Source organism: Oncorhynchus masou, unplaced genomic scaffold (genome assembly GCF_036934945.1).
Source record: "Oncorhynchus masou masou isolate Uvic2021 unplaced genomic scaffold, UVic_Omas_1.1 unplaced_scaffold_5676, whole genome shotgun sequence".
In the NCBI taxonomy this organism is placed as follows: Eukaryota; Metazoa; Chordata; class Actinopteri; order Salmoniformes; family Salmonidae; genus Oncorhynchus; species Oncorhynchus masou.
Window position 1 is genome coordinate 1 of NW_027012096.1, and position 19637 is coordinate 19637.

Below are 19637 nucleotides of genomic sequence, written 5' to 3' on the forward strand. Positions count from 1 at the left end.
TACACTGTAAACTACAGACACTGAGGTCCAGTGTCTACACTGTAAACTTCACAGACTAGGTCAGTGTCTACACTGTAAACTACAGACACTGAGGTCAGTGTCTACACTGTAAACTACAGACACTGAGGTCAATATCCGCACTGTAAACTACAGACACTGAGGTCAGTGTCTACACTGTAAACTACAGACACTGAGGTCAGTATCCACACTGTAAACTACAGACACTGAGGTCAGTGTCTACACTGTAAACTACAGACACTGAGGTCAGTGTCCACACTGTAAACTACAGACACTGAGGTCAGTGTCTACACTGTAAACTACAGACACTGAGGTCAGTGTCTACACTGTAAACTACAGACACTGAGGTCAGTGTCTACACTGTAAACTACAGACACTGAGGTCAATATCCACACTGTAAACTACAGACACTGAGGTCAGTATCTACACTGTAAACTACAGACACTGAGGTCAGTATCTACACTGTAAACTACAGACACTGAGGTCAGTGTCTACACTGTAAACTACAGACACTGAGGTCAATATCCACACTGTAAACTACAGACACTGAGGTCAGTGTCTACACTGTAAACTACAGACACTGAGGTCAGTGTCTACACTGTAAACTACAGACACTGAGGTCAATATCCACACTGTAAACTACAGACACTGAGGTCAGTATCTACACTGTAAACTACAGACACTGAGGTCAGTGTCTACACTGTAAACTACAGACACTGAGGTCAATATCCACACTGTAAACTACAGACACTGAGGTCAGTGTCTACACTGTAAACTACAGACACTGAGGTCAGTATCTACACTGTATACTACAGACACTGAGGTCAGTGTCTACACTGTAAACTACAGACACTGAGGTCAGTATCTACACTGTAAACTACAGACACTGAGGTCAGTGTCTACACTGTAAACTACAGACACTGAGGTCAATATCCACACTGTAAACTACAGACACTGAGGTCAGTGTCTACACTGTAAACTACAGACACTGAGGTCAGTATCTACACTGTAAACTACAGACACTGAGGTCCGTGTCTACACTGTAAACTACAGACACTGAGGTCAGTATCTACACTGTAAACTACAGACACTGAGGTCAGTGTCTACACTGTAAACTACAGACACTGAGGTCAATATCCACACTGTAAACTACAGACACTGAGGTCAGTGTCTACACTGTAAACTACAGACACTGAGGTCAGTGTCTACACTGTAAACTACAGACACTGAGGTCAGTATCTACACTGTAAACTACAGACACTGAGGTCAGTGTCTACACTGTAAACTACAGACACTGAGGTCAATATCCACACTGTAAACTACAGACACTGAGGTCAATATCCACACTGTAAACTACAGACACTGAGGTCAGTATCCACACTGTAAACTACAGACACTGAGGTCAGTATCCACACTGTAAACTACAGACACTGAGGTCAGTGTCTACACTGTAAACTACAGACACTGAGGTCAGTATCCACACTGTAAACTACAGACACTGAGGTCAGTGTCTACACTGTAAACTATAGACACTGAGGTCAGTATCTACACTGTAAACTATAGACACCGAGGTCAGTATCTACACTGTAAAATACAGACACTGAGGTCAATATCTACACTGTAAACTATAGACACTGAGGTCAGTATCTACACTGTAAACTATAGACACCGAGGTCAGTATCTATACTGTAAACTACACACACTGAGGTCAATGTCTACACTGTAAACTACAGACACTGAGGTCAATATCTACACTGTAAACTATAGACACTGAGGTCAGTATCTACACTGTAAACTACAGACACTGAGGTCAATATCCACACTGTAAACTACAGACACTGAGGTCAGTATCTACACTGTAAACTACAGACACTGAGGTCAGTATCCACACTGTAAACTACAGACACTGAGGTCAGTATCTACACTGTAAACTACAGACACTGAGGTCAGTGTCTACACTGTAAACTACAGACACTGAGGTCAGTATCTACACTGTAAACTATAGACACTGAGGTCAGTATCTACACTGTAAACTACAGACACTGAGGTCAGTGTCTACACTGTAAACTACAGACACTGAGGTCAGTATCTACACTGTAAACTACAGACACTGAGGTCAGTATCTACACTGTAAACTACAGACACTGAGGTCAGTGTCTACACTGTAAACTACAGACACTGAGGTCAGTGTCTACACTGTAAACTACAGACACTGAGGTCAGTGTCTACACTGTAAACTACAGACACTGAGGTCAGTGTCTACACTGTAAACTACAGACACTGAGGTCAGTGTCTACACTGTAAACTATAGACACCGAGGTCAGTATCTACACTGTAAACTACAGACACTGAGGTCAGTACTTTGGGAGGGTTTGTCACATGACCAGAACTCATTGATTGTTGGACAGTTTGTAAGGGTCAAATTGTCAAGGAGAGCATATTCAGATATATTTATTGTTGATAATAATTGCTTTTACTTGGAAGCCTGGTCAAAGATTCATATCTACTACAGGTATAACTGCATATTAACACGAGCAGACTAAAACTTGTGTTGTTCACTGCCCATAGAGACTTTCTTTGCCAAGAATGCATTTAAATTGATTAGCCTGATTTAATGGAATTGTTTGTTTTGTCTTTAATGTTTTCTCGAATGTATTTTCAAAGTTGTTTACATGTTACTTATCATGTTGCAATATGTTATCCATTTAGGCTGAACGGATGTTCCCTGACAAAGAAAGGGTGTGAAGCATTGGCTTCAGCTCTCAGCTCAAACTCCTCTCACCTGAGAGAGCTGGATCTGAGTCACAATGACCTGCAGGATTCAGGAGTGAAGCTGCTCTCTGATGGACTGGGGAATCCACACTGTCAACTAGAGAAACTGAGGTTGGTGCATAGAAACATACCTGCTCAATACAAAGATGATGTGTCAAATCACAACATCATTACAGTAGCCAGTAAGTCAGCTCAACCAATGAGGTAAATACTGGGTTAACTGGAGAATCCACATTGTAAACTAGAGAACCAGAGGTTAGTATTTAGAAACAGTATTGGTTTCATTGGAAATATGTGTATACTGTGTATCAGCTATCACCACTAGAGGGCAGCAGTCCTGTTGTAAAATCATGTTGGCCTGTCTCTGCAGGCTGTCATTCTGTAGAGTCACAGAGGAAGGCTGTGTTTCTCTGGCTTCAGCTCTGAGGTCAAACCCCTCCCATCTGAGAGAACTGGACCTGAGCTTCAATCACCCAGGAGACTCTGGAGTGAAGCTGCTCTCTGCTAGACTGGAGGATCCACACTCTAGACTGGAGAAACTCAAGTTAGTACAGTTACTGTGAAAATTATATTGTTGTATACATACACAGACTGTGTTTCACTCACTCTGTCCGTTCCTCTGTCTCTCCCACAGTGTGGAACATACAGAAGAGATCTGGGTTAAACCACAGCTGATGAAGAAATGTAAGTGTGTTAGTTATAATGAATCCATTTATTGACCAATACATTTCCCAAACAATCGTATTATTTAACATTCTGACAAATTCTAGCCAATTCCCTCTCCACTAACTTGTCCTCTTGTCTGCAGATGCCTGTGATCTCACACTGGACCCAAACACAGCACACAGAAACCTCTCTCTGTCTGAGGGGAACAGAAAGGTGGAGAGGGTTAAAGAGGAGCATCCGTATCCTGATCACCCAGAGAGATTTGATCACTATACCCAGGTGTTGTGTGGAGAGGGTCTGACTGGGTGCTGTTACTGGGAGGTAGAGTGCAGTGGGCCGGCTGACATTGGAGTGACATATAAAGGCATCAGTAGAAAAGGAGATGGTTTTGCCGGTGAATTTGGATACAATAAGAAGTCCTGGCGTCTGCTCTGCCGTGGGAATCATTATAATGCCCTCCACAATAGTCAATATACTACAATACACGCTCCACACCTCATCAACCCTCCTCAAGCCCAGAGAGACCAGTGCTCCTCCTCCACGCCTCGGAGTAGGAGTGTTTCTGGACTGGCCCGGTCGGCACACTTTCCTTCTATGAGATCTACTCTGACACAATGACCCACCTGTACACATTCCAGACCACATTCACCGAGCCCCTCTATCCAGGGTTTAGTGTTTCTAATGAGGGCTCTTCAGTGTCCCTGAGACAGGGAGAGTAGTCTCCTATGTCCTGGAGGAACACCTGGGTCTCCATGGAAACACAGTCACACTCCTGTTCTAACCCAACCATGTGTCATGATGGGGTGTTGTTGACTGTGATCATGACATCAGATATGGACATTGTAACAGATAAATGTTGTTGACAGGGATCATGATTCATGACATCAGATATGAACATTGTAACAGATAAATGTTGACTGTGATCATGACATCAGATATGGACATTGTAACAGATAAATGTTGTTGACAGAGATCATGACTTCAGATATGGACATTGTAACATATAAATGTTGTTGACAGGGATCATGACATCAGATATGGACATTGTAACAGATAAATGTTGTTGACAGGGATCATGACATCAGATATGGACATTGTAACAGATAAATGTTGTTGACAGGGATCATGACATCAGATATGGACATTGTAACAGATAAATGTTGTTGACAGAGATCATAACTTCTGATATGGACATTGTAACAGATAAATGTTGTTGTCAGTGATCATGACATCAGATATGGACATTGTAACAGATAAATGTTGTTGGCAGTGATCATAACTTCTGATATGGACATTGTAACACATTGTTGAAAGGTATCTTGATTTGAATAAAAAATGGAAACTGGTTGCTATACCATAAAATGCCAAAGTATTCATGCCCGGTCCTCGAGTGTCACAGCAGTCTAAGGCACTGCTTGAGGCATCACTATAACCCAGAGGTTCGATCCCAGGCTGTGTCACAGCCGTCCGTTACCCGGGACCCACGAGGTGGCTCTTAATTGTGAAAAACTGAGTTTAAATGTATTTGGCTAAGGTGTATGTAAACTTCCTAATTCAACTGTATGTAATATTCATTTAGATACGGAATATCTGTATTTATATTATTGTCTAATCTATTATATATTGTCATTATACAGTGTCGTTCAAAAGTTTGGCGTCACTTAGAAATGTCCTTGTTTTGACTGATAATCCCCAAAAAATGTGTCCATTAAAATAACATCAAATTGATCCGAAATACAGTGTATACTATACAGTGTTAATGTTGTAAGTGACTATTGTAGCTGGAAACTACTGATTTTATGTCGAATATCTACATGGGCGTACAGAGACCCATTATCAGCAACCATCACTCCTGTGTTCCAATGGCACGTTGTGTTAGCTAATCCAAGTTTATCATTTTAAAGGCTAATTGATCATTATAAAACCCTTTTGCAATTATGATAACACAGCTGAAAACTGTTGTCATGATTAAAGAAGCAATAAAACTGTCCTTATTTAGACGAGTTGAGTATCTGGAGCATCAGCATAAGTGGGTTGGATTACAGGCTCAAAATGGCCAGAAACAAAGCACTTTCTTCTGACACTCATCAGTCAGCAGGGAATGATCAGTAAGTGGGGGAAGCAGGGAAAATGGGGACCAGGGCAAACAGGACAGGAAAGCCTACGCAGATCCAGTGGAGGGTGGGTCACAGGAAGAGAGGTCACAGGTCACAGGTTGGGAGGACACAGGTAGAATGGGATCAGAGACAGGACTGTGCTGAAACTTTAGAAGAGGTCAGGGTGGTCTAGTGTGGTCTAGTGGTCTAGAGTGGTCTAGAGTGGTCTAGGGTGGTCTAGTGGTCTAGTGGTCTAGAGTGGTCTAGGGTGGTCTAGTGGTCTAGGGTGGTCTAGTGGTTTAGCACGTGGTCTAGGGTGGTCTAGTGGTCTAGAGTGGTCTAGGGTGGTCTAGTGGTCTAGGGTGGTCTAGTGGTTTAGCACGTGGTCTAGGGTGATCTAATGGTCTAGGGTAGTCTAGTGGTCTAGAATGTGGTCTAGGGTGGTCTGGTAGTCTAGCACGTGGTCTAGTGGTCTAGCACGTGGTCTAGGGTGGTCTAGTGGTCTAGCACGTGGTCTAGGGAGGTCTAGTGGTCTAGCACGTAGTCTAGGGTGGTCTAGTGGCCTAGCATGTAGTCTAGGGTGGTCTGGTAGTCTAGCATGTGGTCTTGTGGTCTACCATGTGGTCAGGGTGGTGGTCTACCATGTGGCCTAGGGTGGTGATCTACCATGTGGTCTAGGGTGGTCTAGTGGTCAATCATGTGGTCTAGGGTGGTCTAGTGGTCAAGCACATTGTCTAGAGTGATCTAGTGGTCAAGCACATTGTCTGGAGTGGTCTAGGGGTCTAGCACATTGTCTGGGGTGATCTAGTGGTCAAGCACATTGTCTGGAGTGATCTAGTGGTCAACCACGTGGTTTAGAGTGATCTAGTGGTCAATCACGTGGTCTAGGGTGGTCTAGTGGTCAACCACGTGGTCTAGGGTGGTCTAGTGGTCAACCACGTGGTCTAGGGCGGTCAAGTGGTCAACCACGTGGTCTAGGGCGGTCTATGGGTCAAGCAAGTGGTCTAGGGTGGTCTAGTGGTCAAGCACATAGTCCAGGGTGGTCTAGGTGTCAACCACGTCGCCTGGAGTGGTCTAGGGTCAAGCACATGGTCTAGAGTGGTCTAGGGGTCAACCACATAGTCTAGGGTGGTCTAGTGGTCAACCACATGGTCTAGGGTGATCAAGGGGCCAAGCACATGGTCTAGAGTGGTCTAGGGTCAATGCATTGGTCTAGGGTGATCTAGAGGTCCGCGCGTGGTCTAGGGTGATCTGGGGGTTAGCCGCGTGGTCTAGGGTGATCTAGGGGTCAGCGTGGTCTAGGGTGATCTAGGGGTCAGCCGCGTGGTCCTAGGGTGATCTAGGGGTCAGCCGCGTGGTCCTAGGGTGATCTAGGGGTCAGCCGCGTGGTCTAGGGTGAGCTAGGGGTCAGCTGCATGGTCTAGGGTTGTCTTGGGGTCAGCTGCATGGTCTAGGGTTGTCTAGGGTTCAGCTGCATGGTCTAGGGTGGTCTAGGGGTCAGCTGCATGGTCTAGGGTGGTCTAAGGGTCAGCTACATGGTCTAGGGTGGTCCAGTAGTGGTCTAGGGTGGTCCAGTAGTGGTCTAGGGTGGTCCAGTAGTGGTCTAGGGTGGTCCAGTAGTGGTCTAGGGTAGTCCAGTAGTGGTCTAGGTCACTGCCTCTGGAACACAGTTATCGCTGCATCATGGGTTAACATCTGGCCTACTGGTGGTCCAGTAGTGGTCTCAGTCACTGCCTCTGGAACACAGTTATCGCTGCATCATGGGTTAACATCTGGCCTACTGGTGGTCCAGTAGTGGTCTCAGTCACTGCCTCTGGAACACAGTTATCGCTGCATCATGGGTTAACATCTGGCCCACTGGTGGTCAGTAGTGGTCTCAGTCACTGCCTCTGGAACACAGTTATTGCTGCATCATGGGTTAACATCTGGCCTACTGGTGGTCAGTAGTGGTCTCAGTCACTGCCTCTGGAACACAGTTATCGCTGCATCATGGGTTAACATCTGGCCTACTGGTGGTCCAGTAGTGGTCTCAGTCACTGCCTCTGGAACACAGTTATCGCTGCATCATGGGTTAACATCTGGCCTACTGGTGGTCCAGTTGTGGTCTCAGTCACTGCCTCTGGAACACAGTTATCGCTGCATCATGGGTTAACATCTGGCCTACTGGTCTGTAGACCTTTCATGCAGTCAAATGACCAAATCACCTTCTAGTTGCCTCATCGGTGAAATTATAGAAATATGTTTCATCATTTCAACATTAATAAATTAATAAACATAATATTTTTTTAAACACCAAAAATACAGTGTTTCTATGTCAAACGGTTTAGTTATATTTCAGTCTACTGTGTTGTATATAAAGTGTAATATTGAGATACAAACTCATAACGTAATACATTTTAGCTCTGTATCTGACGTGGTGCAGGTGTCTTATTGTTTTAAGCCCATAACCAGGTGCGTGAGGTGGATACTTTCAGTTCAACATTGAAGACGACCAAGAAACCCTGTGTGACCCTGTTTTAGCCCTCTGCAGTAAAGGGTTCATATTAGGGTCAGGTTTAACATCAGATCTGAAGAAGATCACATGTAGAAATAGGTCAGGTTTAACATCAGATCTGAAGAAGATGACATGTAGAAATAGGTCAGGTTTAACATCAGATCTGAAGAAGATCACATGTAGAAATAGGTCAGGTTTAACATCAGATCTGAAGAAGATCACATGTAGAAATAGGAGAGGTTTACTGCTTTGCCGTTTGTCCAGACAGTGAGGACCTTTAAAGTGATAGGTTTATAGGGTGATAGGGTGATAGGATGATAGGGTGATAGGTTTATAGGATGATAGGGTGATAGGGTGATAGGGTGATAGGATGATAGGATGATAGGATGATAGGGCGATAGGATGACAGGGTGACAGGATGATAGGGTGATAGGGTGATAGGATGATAGGATGATAGGGTGATAGGGTGATAGGATGATAGGGTGATAGGGTGATAGGATGATAGGATGATAGGATGATAGGTTTATAGGATGATAGGATGATAGGGTGATAGGGTGATAGGATGATAGGATGATAGGTTTATAGGATGATAGGATGATAGGGTGATAGGATGATAGGGTGATAGGATGATAGGGTGATAAGGTGATAGGATGATAGGATGATAGGGTGATAGTGATAGGATGATAGGGTTATAGGGTGATAGGGTGATAGGGTTATAGGATGATAGGATGATAGGGTGATAGGGTGATAGGGTGATAGGATGATAGGATGATAGGATGATAGGTTTATAGGATGATAGGATGATAGGGTGATAGGATGATAGGGTGATAGGGTGATAGGATGATAGGATGATAGGGTGATAGTGATAGGATGATAGGGTGATAGGGTGATAGGGTGATAGGGTTATAGGATGATAGGATGATAGGGTGATAGGGTGATAGGGTGATAGGATGATAGGATGATAGGATGATAGGGTGATAGGGTGATAGGATGATAGGATGATAGGGTGATAGGGTGATAGGGTGATAGGATGATAGGGTGATAGGGTGATAGGATGATAGGGTGATAGGATGATAGGGTGATAGGATGATAGGATGATAGGGTGATAGGATGATAGGGTGATAGGGTGATAGGATGATAGGATGATAGGGTGATAGTGATAGGATGATAGGGTTATAGGATGATAGGGTGATAGGGTGATAGGGTGATAGGGTGATAGGGTGATAGGATGATAGGATGATAGGGTGATAGGATGATAGGGTGATAGGATGATAGGGTGATAGGATGATAGGGTGATAGGATGATAGGATGATAGGATGATAGGATGATAGGGTGATAGGGTGATAGGGTTATAGGATGATAGGGTGATAGGATGATAGGATGATAGGATGATAGGGTGATAGGTTTATAGGATGATAGGATGATAGGGTGATAGGGTGATAGGGTGATAGGGTTATAGGATGATAGGGTGATAGGGTGATAGGATGATAGGGTTATAGGATGATAGGGTGATAGGATGATAGGATGATAGGATGATAGGACGATAGGATGATAGGGTGATAGGGTGATAGGATGATAGGATGATAGGTTTATAGGATGATAGGATGATAGGGTGATAGGATGATAGGGTGATAAGGTGATAGGATGATAGGATGATAGGGTGATAGTGATAGGATGATAGGGTTATAGGGTGATAGGGTGATAGGGTTATAGGATGATAGGATGATAGGGTGATAGGGTGATAGGATGATAGGGTGATAGGGTGATAGGATGATAGGATGATAGGATGATAGGTTTATAGGATGATAGGATGATAGGGTGATAGGATGATAGGGTGATAGGGTGATAGGGTGATAGGATGATAGGGTGATAGTGATAGGATGATAGGGTTATAGGGTGATAGGGTGATAGGGTTATAGGATGATAGGATGATAGGGTGATAGGGTGATAGGGTGATAGGATGATAGGATGATAGGATGATAGGATGATAGGGTGATAGGGTGATAGGATGATAGGATGATAGGGTGATAGGGTGATAGGGTGATAGGATGATAGGGTGATAGGGTGATAGGATGATAGGATGATAGGTTTATAGGATGATAGGATGATAGGGTGATAGGATGATAGGGTGATAAGGTGATAGGATGATAGGATGATAGGGTGATAGTGATAGGATGATAGGGTTATAGGGTGATAGGGTGATAGGGTTATAGGATGATAGGATGATAGGGTGATAGGGTGATAGGATGATAGGGTGATAGGGTGATAGGATGATAGGATGATAGGATGATAGGTTTATAGGATGATAGGATGATAGGGTGATAGGATGATAGGGTGATAGGGTGATAGGGTGATAGGATGATAGGGTGATAGTGATAGGATGATAGGGTTATAGGGTGATAGGGTGATAGGGTTATAGGATGATAGGATGATAGGGTGATAGGGTGATAGGGTGATAGGATGATAGGATGATAGGATGATAGGATGATAGGGTGATAGGGTGATAGGATGATAGGATGATAGGGTGATAGGGTGATAGGGTGATAGGATGATAGGGTGATAGGGTGATAGGATGATAGGGTGATAGGATGATAGGGTGATAGGATGATAGGATGATAGGGTGATAGGATGATAGTGTGATAGGGTGATAGGATGATAGGATGATAGGGTGATAGTGATAGGATGATAGGGTTATAGGATGATAGGGTGATAGGGTGATAGGATGATAGGGTGATAGGGTGATAGGATGATAGGATGATAGGATGATAGGTTTATAGGATGATAGGATGATAGGGTGATAGGATGATAGGGTGATAGGGTGATAGGGTGATAGGATGATAGGGTGATAGTGATAGGATGATAGGGTTATAGGGTGATAGGGTGATAGGGTTATAGGATGATAGGATGATAGGGTGATAGGGTGATAGGGTGATAGGATGATAGGATGATAGGATGATAGGATGATAGGGTGATAGGGTGATAGGATGATAGGATGATAGGGTGATAGGGTGATAGGGTGATAGGATGATAGGGTGATAGGGTGATAGGATGATAGGGTGATAGGATGATAGGGTGATAGGATGATAGGATGATAGGGTGATAGGATGATAGTGTGATAGGGTGATAGGATGATAGGATGATAGGGTGATAGTGATAGGATGATAGGGTTATAGGATGATAGGGTGATAGGGTGATAGGATGATAGGGTGATAGGGTGATAGGATGATAGGATGATAGGATGATAGGTTTATAGGATGATAGGATGATAGGGTGATAGGGTGATAGGGTGATAGGATGATAGGATGATAGGTTTATAGGATGATAGGATGATAGGTTTATAGGATGATAGGATGATAGGATGATAGGATGATAGGTTTATAGGATGATAGGATGATAGGGTGATAGGGTGATAGGGTGATAGGATGATAGGATGATAGGATGATAGGATGATAGGGTGATAGGGTGATAGGATGATAGGATGATAGGGTGATAGGGTGATAGGGTGATAGGATGATAGGGTGATAGGGTGATAGGATGATAGGGTGATAGGATGATAGGGTGATAGGGTGATAGGATGATAGGATGATAGGGTGATAGTGATAGGATGATAGGGTTATAGGATGATAGGGTGATAGGGTGATAGGATGATAGGGTGATAGGATGATAGGATGATAGGTTTATAGGATGATAGGATGATAGGGTGATAGGGTGATAGGGTGATAGGATGATAGGATGATAGGTTTATAGGATGATAGGATGATAGGGTGATAGGGTGATAGGGTGATAGGATGATAGGATGATAGGGTGATAGTGATAGGATGATAGGGTTATAGGGTGATAGGGTGATAGGGTTATAGGATGATAGGATGATAGGGTGATAGGGTGATAGGATGATAGGGTTATAGGATGATAGGATGATAGGGTGATAGGGTGATAGGGTGATAGGATGATAGGATGATAGGGTGATAGGGTGATAGGGTGATAGGATGATAGGATGATAGGGTGATAGGGTGATAGGGTGATAGGGTGATAGTGATAGGATGATAGGGTGATAGGGTGATAGGGTGATAGGGTGATAGGATGATAGGATGATAGGATGATAGGATGATAGGGTGATAGGGTGATAGGATGATAGGATGATAGGGTGATAGGGTGATAGGGTGATAGGGTGATAGGATGATAGGGTGATAGGATGATAGGGTGATAGGATGATAGGATGATAGGGTGATAGGATGATAGGGTGATAGGGTGATAGGATGATAGGATGATAGGGTGATAGTGATAGGATGATAGGGTTATAGGATGATAGGATGATAGGGTGATAGGGTGATAGGGTGATAGGATGATAGGATGATAGGGTGATAGGATGATAGGGTGATAGTGATAGGATGATAGGGTTATAGGATGATAGGGTGATAGGGTGATAGGATGATAGGGTGATAGGGTGATAGGATGATAGGATGATAGGATGATAGGTTTATAGGATGATAGGATGATAGGGTGATAGGGTGATAGGGTGATAGGATGATAGGATGATAGGGTGATAGTGATAGGATGATAGGGTTATAGGGTGATAGGGTGATAGGGTTATAGGATGATAGGATGATAGGGTGATAGGGTGATAGGATGATAGGGTTATAGGATGATAGGATGATAGGGTGATATGGTGATAGGGTGATAGGATGATAGGATGATAGGATGATAGGATGATAGGGTGATAGGGTGATAGGATGATAGGATGATAGGGTGATAGGGTGATAGGGTGATAGGGTGATAGGGTGATAGGATGATAGGGTGATAGGATGATAGGGTGATAGGATGATAGGATGATAGGGTGATAGGATGATAGGGTGATAGGGTGATAGGATGATAGGATGATAGGGTGATAGTGATAGGATGATAGGGTTATAGGATGATAGGGTGATAGGGTGATAGGATGATAGGGTGATAGGGTGATAGGATGATAGGATGATAGGTTTATAGGATGATAGGATGATAGGGTGATAGGGTGATAGGGTGATAGGATGATAGGATGATAGGATGATAGGATGATAGGGTGATAGGGTGATAGGATGATAGGATGATAGGGTGATAGGGTGATAGGATGATAGGGTGATAGGATGATAGGGTGATAGGGTGATAGGATGATAGGATGATAGGGTGATAGTGATAGGATGATAGGGTTATAGGATGATAGGGTGATAGGGTGATAGGATGATAGGGTGATAGGATGATAGGGTGATAGGGTGATAGGATGATAGGATGATAGGATGATAGGGTGATAGGGTGATAGGATGATAGGATGATAGGGTGATAGGGTGATAGGATGATAGGGTGATAGGGTGATAGGATGATAGGGTGATAGGATGATAGGGTGATAGGATGATAGGATGATAGGGTGATAGGATGATAGGGTGATAGGGTGATAGGATGATAGGATGATAGGGTGATAGTGATAGGATGATAGGGTTATAGGATGATAGGATGATAGGGTGATAGGGTGATAGGGTGATAGGATGATAGGATGATAGGGTGATAGGATGATAGGGTGATAGGATGATAGGGTGATAGGATGATAGGGTGATAGGATGATAGGGTGATAGGGTGATAGGGTTATAGGATGATAGGGTGATAGGATGATAGGATGATAGGATGATAGGGTGATAGGTTTATAGGATGATAGGATGATAGGGTGATAGGGTGATAGGGTGATAGGGTTATAGGATGATAGGGTGATAGGGTGATAGGGTGATAGGATGATAGGGTTATAGGATGATAGGGTGATAGGATGATAGGATGATAGGATGATAGGATGATAGGGTGATAGGGTGATAGGATGATAGGATGATAGGATGATAGGGTGATAGGATGATAGGGTTATAGGATGATAGGGTGATAGGATGATAGGATGATAGGGTGATAGGGTGATAGTGATAGGATGATAGGGTTATAGGGTGATAGGATGATAGGGTGATAGGATGATAGGGCGATAGGATGATAGGATGATAGGGTGATAGGATGATAGGATGATAGGATGATAGGGTGATAGGGTGATAGGATGATAGGATGATAGGGTGATAGGATGATAGGGTGATAGGGTGATAGGATGATAGGGTGATAGGATGATAGGGTGATAGGGTGATAGGATGATAGGGTTATAGGATGATAGGATGATAGGATGATAGGGTGATAGGGTGATAGGGTGATAGGGTGATAGTGATAGGATGATAGGGTTATAGGGTGATAGGATGATAGGGTTATAGGGTGATAGGATGATAGGGTTATAGGATGATAGGGTGATAGGATGATAGGATGATAGGATGATAGGGTGATAGGGTGATAGGATGATAGGATGATAGGGTGATAGGATGATAGGGTGATAGGGTGATAGGATGATAGGGTGATAGGATGATAGGGTGATAGGGTGATAGGATGATAGGGTGATAGGATGATAGGGTTATAGGGTGATAGGGTGATATGATGATAGGGTGATAGGGTGATAGGATGATACGTGGACTAGAGCAGTAGAGTGATGTAGTGGCTCTGCGTGTCAGGTCAGGGGTCACTGCAGAGATACATGGACTAGAGCAGTAGAGTGATGTAGTGGCTCTGCGTGTCAGGTCAAGGGTCACTGCAGAGATTTGTGGACTAGAGCAGTAGAGTGACGTAGTGGCTCTGCATGTCAGGTCAAGGGTCACTGCAGAGATTTGTGGAATAGTGCAGTAGAGTGACGTAGTGGCTCTGCATGTCAGGTCAGGGGTCACTGCAGGGATATGTGGACTAGAGCAGTAGAGTGATATAGTGGCTTTGCATGTCAGGTCAGGGGTCACTGCAGAGATACGTGGACTAGAGCAGTAGAGTGATGTAGTGGCTCTGCGTGTCAGGTCAGGGGTCACTGCAGAGATACATGGACTAGAGCAGTAGAGTGACGTAGTGGCTCTGCGTGTCAGGTCAGGGGTCACTGCAGGGATACGTGGACTAGAGCAGTAGCCTAGCATTTTGGTTATGTTTAAATCTTTCAGAAAGATTTCTCATTAAACATAAAGTAAGAAACGTTTGCCAAGTCGCCCTCGTAAGATCACCCAACACATTGTATTTATCTCAACACACAGCAGACCTGACAGGAAGCCAGGCCTTCCATTTACTAACTGTTACGGCAGGACGCCAGGCCTTCCATTTACTAACTGTTACGGCAGGAAGCCAGGCCTTCCATTTACTAACTGTTACGGCAGGAAGCCAGGCCTTCCATTTACTAACTGTTACGGCAGGAAGCCAGGCCTTCCATTTACTAACTGTTACGGCAGGAAGCCAGGCCTTCCATTTACTAACTGTTACGACAGGAAGCCAGGCCTTCCATTTACTAACTGTTACGACAGGAAGCCAGGCCTTCCATTTACTAACTGTTACGGCAGGAAGCCATGCCTTCCATTTACTAACTGTTACGGCAGGAAGCCAGGCCTTCCATTTACTAACTTTTACGGCAGGAAGCCAGGCCTTCCATTTACTAACTTTTACGGCAGGAAGCCAGGCCTTCCATTTACTAACTGTTACGGCAGGAAGCCAGGCCTTCCATTTACTAACTTTTACGACAGGAAGCCAGGCCTTCCATTTACTAACTTTTACGGCAGGAAGCCAGGCCTTCCATTTACTAACTGTTACGGCAGGAAGCCAGGCCTTCCATTTACTAACTGTTACGGCAGGAAGCCAGGCCTTCCATTTACTAACTTTTACGGCAGGAAGCCAGGCCTTCCATTTACTAACTGTTACGGCAGGAAGCCAGGCCTTCCATTTACTAACTGTTACGGCAGGAAGCCAGGCCTTCCATTTACTAACTGTTACGGCAGGAAGCCAGGCCTTCCATTTACTAACTGTTACGGCAGGAAGCCAGGCCTTCCATTTACTAACTGTTACGGCAGGAAGCCAGGCCTTCCATTTACTAACTGTTACGACAGGAAGCCAGGCCTTCCATTTACTAACTGTTACGACAGGAAGCCAGGCCACGGTCCTATTTAATATTCACAATGCCACGCCCAGTGACAAGGTAATAATTACTCACGTGGACAGATATGGAAGTGATAATGCTGCCAATAACTGAGGACATGTAAGTTGTGTTATGTTCATCAAAGAAACAATGGCTGGTAGGCTGTAGAACAGGCTAAATTAAATCATTCAATATCCTTTTTATAGGATGTGCACACAGCTTGGACAAAACGTAGACACACCAGGCAGGCAAGCTCAGTGGTGTAAAGTACTTAAGTAAAAATTATTTAAAGTACTACTTAAGTAGTAGTACTACTTTACTTTACTGCCTCCTTTTACTTTTACTTCAATACATTCCTAAAGAAAACAATGTACTTTTTAATCCTTACATTTTCCCTGACACCCAGAAGTTGCATTTTGAATGCTTAGCAGTGCAGGAAAAAGGTCAAATTCACACACTTATCAAGAGAACGTCCCTGTTCATCCCTACTGCCTCTGATCTGGTGGACTCACTAAACAGAGAACATCCCTACTGCCCCTGATCTGGTGGACTCACTAAACAGAGAACATCCCTGGTCATCCCTACTGCCCCTGATCTGGTGGACTCACTAAACAGAGAACGTCCCTGTTCATCCCTACTGACTCTGATCTGGTGGACTCACTAAACAGAGAATATCCCTGGTCATCCCTACTGCCCCTGATCTGGTGGACTCACTAAACAGAGAATGTCCCTGGTCATCCCTACTGCCCCTGATCTGGTGGACTCACTAAACAGAGAATGTCCCTGGTCATCCCTACTGCCCCTGATCTGGTGGACTCACTAAACAGAGAACATCCCTGGTCATCCCTACTGCCTCTGATCTGGTGGACTCACTAAACAGAGAACATCCCTGGTCATCCCTACTGCCCCTGATCTGGTGGACTCACTAAACAGAGAATATCCCTGGTCACCCCTACTGCCCCTGATCTGGTGGACTCACTAAACAGAGAACATCCCTGGTCATCCCTACTGCCTCTGATCTGGTGGACTCACTAAACAGAGAACATCCCTGGTCATCCCTACTGCCCCTGATCTGGTGGACTCACTAAACAGAGAACGTCCCTGGTCATCCCTACTGCCTCTGATCTGGTGGACTCACTAAACAGAGAATATCCCTGGTCATCCCTACTGCCCCTGATCTGGTGGACTCACTAAACAGAGAACATCCCTGGTCATCCCTACTGCCTCTGATCTGGTGGACTCACTAAACAGAGAACATCCCTGGTCATCCGTACTGCCCCTGATCTGGTGGACTCACTAAACAGAGAACATCCCTGGTCATCCCTACTGCCCCTGATCTGGTGGACTCACTAAACAGAGAACGTCCCTGGTCATCCCTACTGCCTCTGATCTGGTGGACTCACTAAACAGAGAACATCCCTGGTCATCCCTACTGCCTCTGATCTGGTGGACTCACTAAACAGAGAACATCCCTGGTCATCCCTACTGCCCCTGATCTGGTGGACTCACTAAACAGAGAACATCCCTGGTCATCCCTACTGCCTCTGATCTGGTGGACTCACTAAACAGAGAACATCCCTGGTCATCCCTACTGCCCCTGATCTGGTGGACTCACTAAACAGAGAACATCCCTAGTCATCCCTACTGCCTCTGATCTGGTGGACTCACTAAACAGAGAACATCCCTGGTCATCCCTACTGCCTCTGATCTGGTGGACTCACTAAACATTGATGCTTCCTGTGCAAGTAATGTCTGAGGGGCCCATGGCTGTCAAGACAAGTAATACGTAACAAAATATTGTGCAGTCTGGTTTACTTAAATATCAGGAATTTGATGTATAGCATTTAATTTTACTTTTGTAATTTTACTCAAGTATGACACTTGAGTACTTTTTCCACCACTGTACTTAAGTACATGTATATTCTGATACTTTAAGACTTTTACTCAAGTAGTATTTTACTTCCTTTTACTTGCACTTTTACTTGAGTCATTTATATGAAGGTATCTTGACTTTTACTCAAGTATAACAATTTAGTACTTTTTCCACTTCTGGGTGCTACACGGTTTTACCATAGAACAGACCAAGGTACAGCGATTGACCTCTCACTCTCTGTATAACATGTGGATCTCTTTCCTTGTCATGGTTTGGAAAATGTAGGCTGTGAAATGTGATCTTCGAGCAATCCCGGATCCGGGATCCTATTTATAGCCTCAAGCTCATTAGCATAACGCAACGTTAACTATTCATGAAAATCACAAATGAAATGAAATAAATATATTTGCTCTCAAGCTTAGACTTTTGTTAACAACACTGTCATCTCAGATTTTCAAAATATGCTTTTCAACCATAGCTAAACAAGCATTTGTGTAAGAGTATTGATAGCTAGCATAGCTATAAGCCTAGAATTCAGCCAGCAACATTTTCACAAAAACAAGAAAACCATTCAAATAAAATAATTTACCTTTGAAGAACTTCAGGTGTTTTCAATGAGGAGACTCTCAGTTAGATAGCAAATGTTCAGTTTTTCAAAAAATATTATTTGTGTAGGACAAATCGCTCCATTTTGTTCACGTTTGGCTATGAAAAAAAACTGTATCCAGTTATAGCCTCAAGCTCATTAGCATAACGTAATGTTAACTATTTGTGAAAATCGCAAATGAAATGAAATGAATGTGCTAGCTCTCAAGCTTAGCCTTTTCTTAACAACACTGTCATCTCAGATTTTCAAAATATGCTTTTGAACCATAGCAAAACAAGCATTTGTGTAAGAGTATTGATAGCTAGCGTAGAATTTAGCGTAGCATTTAGCGGGCAACATTTGCACAAAAACCAGAAAAGGATTCAAATAAAATCATTTACCTTTGAAGAACTTCGGATGTTTTCAATGAGGAGACTCTCAGTTACATAGCAAATGTTCAGTTTATCCTGAAAGATTCTTTGTGTAGGAGAAATCGCTCCGTTTTGTACATCACGTTTGGGTACCAAAAAACCCCTAAAATTCAGTCATCAAAACGGCGAACTGTTTTCCAAATTAACTCCATAATATCAACTGAAACAAGGCAAACGCTGTTTAGAATCAATCCTCAAGGTGTTTTTCACATATCTCTTCATTGATATATCGTTCGTGGATGTTTACTTTCTCCTCTGAATCGCTTGGAAAAAGACGTGCAGCCGAAGATGACACACCAATTTTGACGGAGGACACCGGGCGGACTCCTGGCAAATGTAGTCTCTTATGGTCAATCTTCCAATGATATGCCTACAAATACGTCACAATGCTGCAGACACCTTGGGGAAACGATAGATCGGGCAGGCTCATTCCTTGCGCATTCACAGCCATATAAGGAGAAAATGAAAAACAGAGCCTCAAAAATCCTTCTCATTTCCTGTTTGAAGTTTCATCTTGGTTTCGCCTGTAGCATCAGTTCTGGGGCACTCACAGACAATATCTTGGCAGTTTTGGAAACGTCAGAGTGAGCTTTCTTTCCAAAGCTGTCAATTATATGCATAGTCGACCATCTTTTTGTGACAAAATATTGCACTTAAAACGGGCACGTTTTTTTATCCAATAATGAAATAGCGCCCCCATAGATGTAAGAGGTTAACCTG

General features: G+C 43.7%; 1 protein-coding gene across 1 annotated transcript; it reads left to right on the forward strand.

Annotated features, from left to right (window-relative positions):
• Positions 1-1900: 1900 nt before the first annotated feature.
• LOC135536185 (NACHT, LRR and PYD domains-containing protein 12-like) lies at positions 1901-4833 on the forward strand (the record flags this gene model as incomplete). The annotated part of the gene is made up of 5 exons (XM_064962563.1): positions 1901-1929; positions 2728-2901; positions 3161-3334; positions 3425-3474; positions 3599-4833. Coding segments are annotated over 5 exons (903 nt in total), but the record flags the coding sequence as incomplete, so codon positions are not given.
• Between the last annotated feature and the right edge of the window lie 14804 nt (positions 4834-19637).